At 32.1% G+C, this 12,464-nt stretch overlaps 1 protein-coding gene across 4 annotated transcripts in view; it reads right to left on the bottom strand.

The window, feature by feature from the left end:
• The window catches only part of LOC114334647 (uncharacterized), a 702,930-nt gene that overhangs the window by 17,809 nt on the left and 672,657 nt on the right, over positions 1 to 12,464 (bottom strand). For all 4 annotated transcript variants that reach the window (XM_028284740.2, XM_028284755.2, XM_028284761.2 and 1 more), the window contains one exon: positions 646 to 797. In XM_028284740.2, coding sequence (XP_028140541.1) covers positions 646 to 797 — 152 coding nt within the window. The remainder of the gene's footprint in view (positions 1 to 645; positions 798 to 12,464) is intronic.

The raw sequence follows: 12,464 nt of genomic DNA on the forward strand, positions 1-12,464 counted from the left end.
TACTTTGATAAGTGTTTTACAGTTATATTTTATAAAATGCATCGTTTTCCCGTTATTTAAGCTTGAATACTTAGATTTGAGTACTCATCGAAAAAAATATACATTCAATTACCTATAACTCACTTTGAATTAACATTAGTTTAGTACTTTGAGAGAATAGTGTATTAAATTTTTTATTGTCTTCAATTTTGCTAAGAATAACTTTTTTATAAAAGCTAATAGTTTTTGAGTTATACGTGAAAAACAGCTTTAAAACATGCATTTTTTTACGAAAAAATAAAATCTTTGATCTTTAATAACTCAAAAAGTGTTGATTTATGTTAATAACTTAATATATCAAATTTTGCTTAGAATTTGTCCCTCTATCGATTTGTGGTATTATTTTTAATAAAATAATTTTCACCCCAGAAAACGGGTGGCATCCTCCCCCAGGGTAAAAGCGCAAGTTGGCATCATGTCACCTTTGTTCCTTGAGGTATCCTCTAACTGCTCACCAATTTTCATGAAAATCGATGGAGGTTCAACGAAATCGGAGGTGAAAACCTTGAGTGACTGCACTAATATTAGATGTGTGTAAAATAAATTGCATAGATTTTAGTGATATGATAGTATTATAGTTTGATATGCATAGCATAAGTTACTTACCCTTGCTATTAAAGGGCTGTGCATTCTATGTCGTGCTTTGTTGCGTAATTCCCTCGTCGCACGAGGTCTCCGACTTCGCCAACAAATAAACTTTTCCGCCCTCATATCATACAAGTAGAAATTTCGTCCTGACGAAATTTTATATAAAATACCTGGAAAAGAAAAATTATAATTAGTTATGCTTTTTGATATAACTAAAATATGGTGTTAATCTTTAAACTTTACTACAAGAATCTTACCAATGCACGTAAAGCAAAAACAATTTGATTAATAAAATAGGAAGTGGTAAATGCTCGAATATATGAAATTTACGAAAAAAGGCAGATATCGAGCAATGTGTTTTTTTAAATCTTGCCCAAGTACACTTTCGCTCCTAGAGCATCTTCAAGGGCATTTCGGCAAAAAATAAATAATGGTGTCAACTTAACCTAACATATAACATATACTTAACATGCACTAGATGAAGGGCAAGCAGATAAAATTCGGTTGCCGGTACTTAGGTACTTCTACATATATTGAAGATGGAGGTACAATTGTACAATTACGTATCATTGTACAATGAGGTACAATTGTACCTCCATCTTCAATATACGTAGAAGTACCTAAGTACCGGCAATCGAATTTTATCTGCTTGTCCTTCATCTAGTGTATGTTAAGTATATGTTATATGTTGCCACCATTCAGACAAATGTTAATGACATTCGAGGATACCTTCCTTTTTTGACGAAATGTCCCTGAAGATGCTTTAGTAGCGAAAGTATACTTGAGCAAGCTTAAGATTTAATAAAACTCAGTGCTCGATACCTGCTTTTTATTTTCGTAAATTTGATTAATGATAATTAGCTAAGTATAGCAGTATAGCTAAGTTTGAGTTTGATGGATAACACCTTATTAAAAGTAAAATACAAAATTGATCGACAATTTGAGTTCAAAGGGACCCGGTACTTTTGTATGTAAAAGTAGTTACAGTTAAATAGACTAAAAGTTGCAAAGATGGCGCTTTCGTTATGCTGATCAAAAGTCTTTATTGCCGAAAGACTCAGAAATCAATTCTTTCTGAATTACAGAGATTCAAACTGTTTTTAGTCCACTTAAATAATACATACTTGTATAATATACATGCCAGAGAACGGCAGTTCTCGCCAGTGGCTCACAATCCCCCTATATGCGACACTAACACGAAATTTTCGATTTTATAAATCTGACTGAAATGAAAATTGGGCCAAATCCCATCTTAAAGTTTAGAAGAAGACTCGCCCATCCACATGTGAACCATCCACATGTCATTTTGGTCAAAGGGTGTGGATTTTACAACCCTTCCCATTTAGGGTCTATTTTTCGTTCTCGTCCCCAAGACTTCCCAAAATTTCGAAAATTTATTCCGACCTTTGCGGCTTCTACTAGTACTAATCATTACCTTTCCAACGTATGTCTTATTTTGAAAATGGGTTACACCATTTAAAAGCTACCGAGCTCAGAAATCTGATTCAATTTCTAAGTAAAAAAAGGAAAATGTTTGTGGGTATGTATGTATGTGTGTGGAAAAGTTACACCGATCTGAATTTTTTTCTGTGTTTCTAGAGGGGGTCAGAGGAGATTTAGACCCTGTGTAGATTGTGAGTTTTGACAACTAATAAGCCAGCTATAGGACTGGGTAGGTACAAAATGGCATATTTTTTGGGGGTATATATCTTACGTTCAAGGAGAGACAGGAAAACCACAAATACACCAAATCAATAGAGTTGAGTTAAGCTTTCACATGGTGTAAAAGCGGTCTAGATTAGACATACACACGGCTCAGTATAGCCGAAAAAACCAACTTTGAAAATTTTGGTTTTTCGACAATTACTCAAAATTTCAACCTACTAATTGCGCCAGTAACTGAGCGACACATCTAACGGTGTACACCTCATATCTGGGAAAATTTGAATTTTTATGTTTGGCTTCATAACTATGATCAAATCTATTTCCAATGGGAAAATTCCTGTAATACCTACAGTTATCATACTTGACCTTGAATTCATCAGATACTACTTGTCAATACGTTTCAAACTCATGTTCAGTGATCAAATAGGTTAAGCCGTTTGGAAGTTATCGAGCTCCAAAAGTATAATCCATTTAACCATTATCGCCGAAAGTTGTAGTGATTGTAATTGTAGTGGTTACGTAGCTAAATTTGATCGGGCAATCAGAGTTCATTTGCCGGCCATCCCAACATTTTTTTTTAATATATTTCGAATAGAAAAAAAATCTAGTGTACTTTTGATGGTCACAAAGAATTATATTGAAAAATAAATACTGGGATATGTATATACAGGGTGTTAGTAAATAAGTATGAAACATTTTAAGAGCTAATTCTACATGAAGAATTAATGCCGGTTTGCTCTATAAACATATGTCCGCAAATGCTTCGTTTTCGAGATACAGGGTGTTGAAATTTTTATTTAAAACTGCCAATTTATTTATTGCTCTAAGACCAGTTGAGCTATGAAAATTGGTGAGTTTTAGTAGGTAGTTACTTTTTTTTGACATACAATTAAGAATTTTGTATTTATCATTGGCGCGCCTACGGGTAATGGTCTGAATTTTTTTAAGAAAAAAATAGTACGCCACTGGGGTATTTCAAATTAAAAATTATTTTTAAATTCCACTTTTAATTTATGATAAAAATCCTTTCTTGCCTTTTTTTCATATGGTGCACCGTTTTTATGCAGAAAAATAAAAACATCTTGGCGCGTATTTTTCATTTTTTTTTTAATAAATTATCAAGAAATATTCAATATAATAATACTAAACTGGAACAATAACAAAAAATATTACTAATAAGATTTTAACTAGGTGCAGAGCTACAACAAAAATGTTAAAGCTCCTTTAGAGGTTATCGAAGAATTTTATATTCATCATTGGCGCGCGTACGGGTTATGGTCTGAATTTTTTTAAGAGAAAAATAGTACGCCACTGAGATATGTCAAATTAAAAATCATTTTTAAATTTCTGGTTCAATTTACGACAAAAAACATTTCCTGACTTTTTTCATATGCGGCGCCGTTTCTATTAAAAAAAAAAAATCTCAACGTTTACAAAGTATTTGAACTAAGTTTCTATGTATATGGAAATTACCTCAAATACTTTGTAAGCGTTAAGATGTTTTATTTTTTTGTATAAAAACGGCGCCTGGTATGAAAAAAGGCAGGAAAGATTTTTTGTCGTAAATTAAACGAGGAATTCAAAAATGATTTTTAGTTTGACATATATCAGTGGCGTACTATTTTTTTCTTCAAAAAATTCAGACCTTTACCCGTACGCGCGCCAATGATGAATATAAAATTCTTCTGTTACCTGCAAAGAAGATCGTTTTAAACATTTCTTGCAGCTTTGCACCTAGTTGAAATCTTATTAGTAATATTGTCTGTTATTGTTCCTATTTACTATTATTATATTGGATAGTTCTTGATGATGTATTAAGAAATGAAAAATACGGGCCAAGATCTTTTATTTTTCTGCGTAAAAAGTGTGCATCATATGAAAAAAAGACAAGAAAGGTTTTTTATCAAAAATTAAACTTGGAATTTAAAAATAATTTTTAGTTTGAAATATAAAATTTAGTTTAGCGTTATCTCAGTGGCGTACTATTTTTCTCTTTAAAAAAATTCAGACTATTACCCGTATGCGCGCCAATGATTAATACAAAATTCTCAATTGTATGTCAAAAAATGCACAATAACTACCTCCTAAAACTCACCAAATTTTATTTTCATAGCTCAACTGGTCTTAGAGCAATAAATAAATTGGTAGTTTAAAATAAAAATTTCAACACCCCGTATCTCGCAAACGAAGCATTTGCGGACATATGTTTATAGAACAAACCGGCATTATTTTTTTATGTAGAATCAGCGCTTAAAATTGTTCATACTTATTTACTAACACCCTGTATACTCGGATGATCCTATCACAAGTTTAGTGTCGTAACCACTAGGTTATTTGGGAGATAATGAGACAAAGGTGACCATTTATAACGCTAAACTTGTAATTTAGATACATGACATTTAACTTCATACATTTAATTTATAAGAAACTTTGAAAAAGTCATGACCATGACACAAAAATAAAAAACTGCTAAACGCCGTAAAAAATTAGTGGCGCATACAATATTCTAGCTACAAAAGAGCTGATATGAATATTAAATAGCGCAAAAATGTATTTTCATTTTATTAGAAAATAAAATTCTAGTTTTATTTTCAAAGATTTTTCCCTAGTATTTGTTAAATTTGGAGTAAAACGCGCCACAAAAGAGCTTTAAAATGCAAACTGTATCAAAGTTACTATTTTGTGGCGGGAGTTACTTCAAATTTAGCAAATATTATGGAAAAATCTTTCAAAACAAAACTAGAATTTTATTTTCCATCGAAATAAAAATACATTTTTGCGCCACGTAATGTTCATATCAGCTATTTTGTAGTTGGAATATTGTATGCGCCACTCATTGTTACGGCGTTTAGCGGTTTTATAATCCTGTTCAATATACAGCACCTGAAACCCTATATACACGAAGACGGTATAAGAATGATATTTCTTATTGGTTACCTGTCAAAAAAAAATCCCAAAATCATGATTTTAAAAAATGTACTAAAACCGACATTTTGAAGCTCTATACCTCAAAAATAATTGACTGCCAAGTCATGGAGGAATAAGAACTTTTAATCAGCATTGCCAAAGCTACCTCTCTGTTAAGTTTAGTGAATTTAACTGAATCACCTTTTACAAAAATAAATAATAAATTTACCAGGATATATGCACGATTGTGACAAGAAATGAGGCTAAAATTGAACAATTTTTGTAGATTTGCGCCTAGTTAAAATTGTATTAGTGGTTCTTTCTGTTATTGTTCTGGTTTAATGTTCTAGTATTAGGTAGTTCTTGAGAATGTATTAAGGAAATGAAAATATCTGTGTTAACATGTTCTATTCCTTTTTGCATAAAAGCGGAGCGTCATATGAAAGAGAAGGCGCTTACAAAAAAGAAAAAATATTTGGTTGTTACAAATTAACCGAAGACTTCAAAATTGAGTTTTATTTTGAAATGCCTCAGTGGCGTAAAAACACAAAAAGAATAATTACTAAACATTGATCAAGGGGATATACAATACTTCGGTATTTTCAAATAATATTGGAAGGTAAAGAACAGGGAGTAAATCATTAGAAGAACTCCAGAACTGATAAAAGACCTGAGGAGATACTTTAACCGCTCAGCCAAAGAAATCTTTCGTATGGCAGCTTCCAAAGTAACAATTAAAAGAAAAGAATAGAAAATAGGAACGGGTGAGAAAAGCTTAGGCAGAGCATACTTGTGAGGGGAATTGATGATTTATCTGAGATAGAAACCTATGGAGAAATGTAAATAACGATGCTGATAAACGCAAGGAATAAAATCAAAGATAATGGTAACTATAAATGAGAGTAGAATTTATAAATATAATTAAAATATACAAAATCAGAGAACAGCAAGAGCAAAACAACTTTTAAGATATCCTATCTTCTTTGTATTTTGCTCATTGCGTAAGTAGGAATAAAAAGTGTATTTAATCACATAGCCATCCTAAAATGGCAGGTAATAATTTTTTAGTACTTTAGAACAAACCAAAATCACTACTTTCAGATTGAGCAGAAGCTATATTATTGTGACATATTAATCATAAAATGAAAATTACTGATATTTTATTATTTAAAATACGTGCCAACTACCGGTCTTTGTTGTGTTTAGGTACCTACATGTTTAGATAGTTGTTAACTTTTCCGTATTACCTATTACTTTGACAATGACTGGTTAACAATATTGTTTCCAATAAGAACAGTTAGGATAAATGCCAATTGAACATTTATGCATTGTTTACAGGATGTATGTAAAAACAATACTTTTGATTAGTAGTACATTAAGTTTTTTACGGAGTAACGGTTTTAACTCACAATAATTTTAACAAAAATAACGTTTTGATGTTAATTACTGAAATCTATAGCTATGCCAACATTGGATAATAGAAAATACCTGGAAAGACCTTAACTGTTAAAAACAGAAGAGCGAAGACATGAAAATTATGTGAAATTTAAAATATAAATGAATGGGTTTACATAAGGAAATGGATGGAACGTGCAAATTAGAAGTAAAGCACGTAAGGATATTATAAGATGGATCAAATAAATGTTGATGATCGACCAATAACCTAACTAACAAGATATTTTAAAAACAGACAATATTGAATATTGTAAAGAAGAAAGGAGGTGAGAAAAAATCTCCTTTAATTTAATACTGTTTCGAAATTATTCTATTTTTACTTCTGTAAAAATTGTGCTTTAATCTGATTAATATTATTTTCTAAAACCCTGTAAAAAGCACTAATGATAAAAGTCCTTCAGCCCGTTTATTGCAAGCTTTATGCTTCTTTCTCTTGAACTGCCGACTTCTTTAGAAGGTGATCATCATGATTATTTGAACACTGTTAAGTGCTGCTTATGCAGCACTTTATAGTGTTCAACAGCAGAAAAGGAAAATCTTTGACCAGTGTGTGTTGCCTGTACTCACTTATGGAGCGGAAACATTAACACTCACAAAAAAGGTAATGAACAAGATTCGCATAACTCAGAGAGCTATGGAGCGCCAGATTTTGGGTGTCTCCCTGAGGGACCGAATTCCAAAATACGTCGTAGAACAAAAACAACAGACGCTGTCGAAAAAATTGCGTAATTAAAGCGGAATTGGGTAGGACACGTCGCCAGATTGTCTGACAACTGATGGACAAAACGTATTGTCGAGTGCAGGTCACGAAAAGAAACACACGGAGCAGAGGACTCCCACGAACCACATGTTCACACAAAACAGAGACAGATGGAAAGAGCTGGGGGAGACCTGTGTCCCGCAGTGGACGCGTACGGGTTGATGATGATGAGTGCCGCTCTAAAAAGCTGTTTAGACGAGTAGTTAAACCACTCTTTAAGATTGCGCAGCCACGATGTTCGTCTCCTAACGCTACTCTTTCCTAAAAGCTTTAGGTTTCTTTCTCTTTAGACTACCGAATTCTTTCGAAGGTTAGCTATCATCATGTTTATTTCAACACTGTTGAGTGCTGCTCTAAAAAGGTGATAGGACGAGTAATTAAACCACTTTTTAATATTGCGCAGCCATAACATTCGTCTTCTAACGCTACTCTTTCTTAAAAGCTTTAGGCTTCTTTCTCTTGTACTGCCGAATTCTTTCTAAGGTTAACTATCATCATCATTATTTGAACACTGTTAAGTGCTGCTCTAAAAAGCTGATTAGGCGAATAATTAAACCACTCTTTGAGATTTCGCAGTCATGACATTCATCTCCTAACAATACTCTGGTTTCTTTCCTTGGTACTGCCGAATTATTTCGAAGGTTAACTATGATCATGATTATTTGAACACTTTTAGTGCTGCTTTGAAAGGCTGATTAAACGAGTAATTAAACCACTTTTTAAGATTGCGCAGCTACGATGTTCGTCTCCTAACGATACTCTTTCCTAAAAGCTTTAGGTTTCTTTCTCTTTAGACTACCGAATTCTTTCGAAGGTTAGCTATCATCATGTTTATTTGAACACTGTTGAGTGCTCCTCTAAAAAGGTGATTAGACGAGTAATTAAACCACTCTTTGGGATTGCGCAGTCATGACAACCTCTACGTCTCCTTACACTACCCTTTCCTAAAATTTTTCCGTGCATGGCATTCTGCATAAGCTGGTATTTTGTTCCTCTTATCAAGTAGCCAAGGTATTGCAGTTTCCTTATCTTTTTTCATTATTTAGTTCTGTTTCTTTTAAAAGTGTTCGCAAGTCTTCATTCCTGACTCTATCTACGTTAAGATATTCTCAGAATTCTTCTCTTCTCATCATGGCTTTATTTAAAGTGGCTGTCTTTATACTCTATAGGAGTATAATTTTTACGATTATAATCAGTTATATTGTCAAATATTTAATTCATTTTTATAAATGGGTTTTTTTATTTTGGTTGTCAGTTCCTTTGCTAAATCATTTTTTCCATTTATAGGATAAGATATAAATTATAATGTTCCCCAAGATATTTATTTTTATATAAAATACGTCCGATATTTTTGCCGTGAATAATGTCGAACTTTATATTTAGTAAAAATTAGAAACTTGGTTTTATCTAGGTTCATGTTTAGACGATGATGTTACCTTGCCGTATGAAAACTTGAACTATTTTCCGCAAATCTTCAATATTCTCTGTCATGAACAAGGTGTCATCCGCATGCCTCAAGTTATTAATAGGAATTCCGTTTGTTATGACACTAGTGGTTTCGTTGTTCAGTGCGTCTTGCTTAATGACTTCCGAGTGCAAGTTAAATAGTAATCGAGAGAGAATACACACTTGTGGTAGTACTCTTTTAATTTTGATGTTCTTCGACTGTTTGTGACTTATTTTTATGTGCGCTCTCTGGTTATAAGTTTTATTATTCTTATATATCGCTTGTGTATTTGCTTTTATTCCAAAATTGTATTGAGTTGGGCGTGCCTTACTCTGTCAAATGTCTTCTCGTAATCTATAAAGCCTTCAAACATTGTATTCACGTGCAAACAGTGGGCAACTGTTTTTTATTAATATTCCAATTCCTTTAATGTTTTATGTTTTTCGTGTATTTTCAACCTTATTTAAATTGGTAGGTACTCAAGATGTGGACATCCCTATAAGGAATCCTTTGTTGTATTATAGTTGTCTAAAATTTCGTGTAATTCTTAGTCCAGTTTAAATGGGAAAATTTCGCTTTTGTTGTCATTCCTTTCATCATCATTGTAGTTCGGTTTGTGGTGTTGAATTAAATTCAATGGTGAATTTTTTGTGAATTCTGTTTTAGGTGACTTTTGTCGCCTCTTTAGGATGTGTGTTTTTGGCGGTGGCACTTGTCGTTGATCACTGATAGTAGCCAGTGGTGGTTGTTGTATTACGGAGGAGATCATCTTCAGAGGGTGGTCAGAGGAGAAACGGTTTTAATGCTAGAACGGTTCAGAATTATTTTTTATTTAATTGTGAAGAGGTTGAATATTACTGAGAAAATTTTAAATATTTGATTATAGAAGTTTGACTTTAAAACGCATTAAGGGCAACTGTGGCTGTGCCATCCCTACAGGCAGGTATAATAGCCCAGTAAATGAACGGGAAATTCGGCGATACCGTGTAATTTTCAGGGGCAACTCCGAAATGCATGAAAATTTGGATTTAGGTTCTACTTACCCTCAACTTCAAAGTTGAAATTGTGCCGTTGGTTGCTTTTACTTGGGGGGTGACAGTCACCCCTTCTCGGGGGTGAAAAAACATACATTTAAGATAAGACCGGAAATGGATAAATTGACTGATTTTAAGCAACTTTTGTTCTATACAGATTTTTACGCTTGTTAATACTTTTCGAGTTATTTGCCATTGAAAATATTGATTTTTCGACAAAAAAAACTACGTTTTCAGACGGTTTTTCGCAAATAACTCAAAAAGTAAATATTTTGTCGAAAAAAATATCCTTAGCAAAAGTGTAGCTTATAAAAAAACCCAAAAAAATGGTGTATCAGTAAAGTCTATCTATCAAATAAAAACAAAGTTGTAGCTCATGAAAAATACGTTCTTATTCGTCTAATTCCAAATCAAATATTTCAAGGTAAAATCACCGAAAAATTAAGCACTTTTCGGGAAAACCCCGTTTAAACTTTTTTAAGGTGTTCATAAAAAGCTTTGTTTTAATTGTTAACAAAAGTTTTAGCATTAAAAATAAGCGAGTTTCGCTCACAATAAAGTTGGCCCTCTTTTTTTTTTAAATAATGAAAATCTCGCCGTGTTTAGCTCCCCAAATGAAATTAATCGCTACCGCTTTACAAAAAATTTACTTACCTATCTATTTTTTATATGATCTGTCAGTCTCACCGGTTTAAAGTGTTTATTTTTGAAAGGGTTATAATTGAGAAAGCTTGAATTGGTCACTAATCACGAGTGTATGCAAATTTTGAACAGCCATCTTAACCAATTTTTGTCTTACGGAGAAACAAAATGAAACTAGCATATTTAGAATAGCAAAACCTACATATTTTTACTATTTAAGATTTTTCTTATCACTAATACTTTTTAAGTTATTTTGAAAAAATGAAATTTTTCAAAAATTTTTAGAAAAATTTTTTTTACTATAAAACCAAATGTTTTCAAAAATAAGCACTTCAAACCAATCAAACTTACAGATCATATAAACAATACACATACAGTTAAAATAGATGGTAAAGTCAAACGATTAATTTCATTTAGGGTGCTAAATAGAGGGAGGTTTTCACGATTTTTTTTACCAAAAAAAAAGGGGCCAACTTTTTTTTTCAGTGTAACTCGTTTATTTTTGATGCTGTAAACTTTTGTAAAAAACAAATAATAAGCTTTTTATCGATACTTTAAAAATGTTAATAATGTTTTCCCGAAAAACGCTTCTTTCTTCGGTGATTTGGCGTTGAATTATTCGATTTGCTTCTACTCAATTTGTAGACTTTACTGGTACACCATTTTTTTGTTTTTTTATAGGCTACACTTTTGCAAAAAATATTTTTTTTTTGATAAAATATTTACTTTTTCAGTTATTTGGAAAAAAGGTCTGAAAACGTAGATTTTTTTGTCGAAAAATCAACATTTTAATTCGCGAATAACTCAAAAAGGATTGACTTACGTAAAAAACTTTATAGAACAGAAGGTGCTTAAAATAAGTCAATTTATCCATTTCCGGCCTTATTTTAAACACGCGTTTTTCATCCTCCGAGAAGGGGTAAATGTCACCCCCAAGTAAAAGCAACCAACAGCACAAATTCAACTTTGAAGTGGAGGGTAAGTAGAACCTAAATCCAAATTTTCATGCAATTCGGAGTTGCCCCTGGAAATTACACTCCAAAACGGTCATTTATTGGGCTATAAGCCTGTGTGTTCTGGGCTCTGTAGTTTTGGCCTCTGATAAATTGTAATGTATAACTCCTTCACTGAGAGGTGACCATTTTCTTTCAAAACTTAAAGAAATTTCTGTAATCCAGCAAGCCCGCAATTGTCACAGAATAAGAAAACCTTATATTTCGAAATCTATGTATGGAGAGCAGGAAGCGATATAATGGTTGGTGAATAACAATTACCTGATTTGATATAGTAATAGAAATTAGATTCTTGAGAAAGAGCATTTTTTTTAAATCTAAAATTGACCGTACTTGTATCGGATTTTCTTTTAATGTGTAGGTACTATTACTAGAAAAACCGAATCTATTTTATATGGCTCTTCCAAAGTGTATAATAATTACAATAATCTAATATTTAAATATCTAAATAATTTTTTAAGAACCTCGGTTTTATTGTCAGAGTAATTACTACATAGTAAAGTGTCATTTTTGTGCGGTAAAGTGCTACTTTAATAAACTATTTTATATTCAGTGAAATAGAATGTTATGATGGAAGCCAAAATGTAAAAAAAAATAATATTCAGGTTTGAAATTTACAGCTATACTTTAGTACACTATTTTGTGCACCACCTACAGTAACATAAATGAGAATGTATATTATTATTACTGTTCATTGCCTTTATTTTATTACTTAATAAGAGTGGAGAAAATCCCCTTGCTATAGTCCCCTATACTTATATTGGCTACTTTAGTCGAACGTAAGTAGAGGGTAAGTATAAACATTGTTTAAATAACAGTACATTTGAAAATAATTAGGTCATAAAATATAAGTGAGCTAATTGATGATTTAACTCCATTAATATTGGATTTAATGGGCATAATATGTGCTTTAT

The sequence above is a fragment of the Diabrotica virgifera genome, chromosome 7 (genome assembly GCF_917563875.1).
Source record: "Diabrotica virgifera virgifera chromosome 7, PGI_DIABVI_V3a".
Taxonomy (NCBI): domain Eukaryota; kingdom Metazoa; phylum Arthropoda; class Insecta; order Coleoptera; family Chrysomelidae; genus Diabrotica; species Diabrotica virgifera.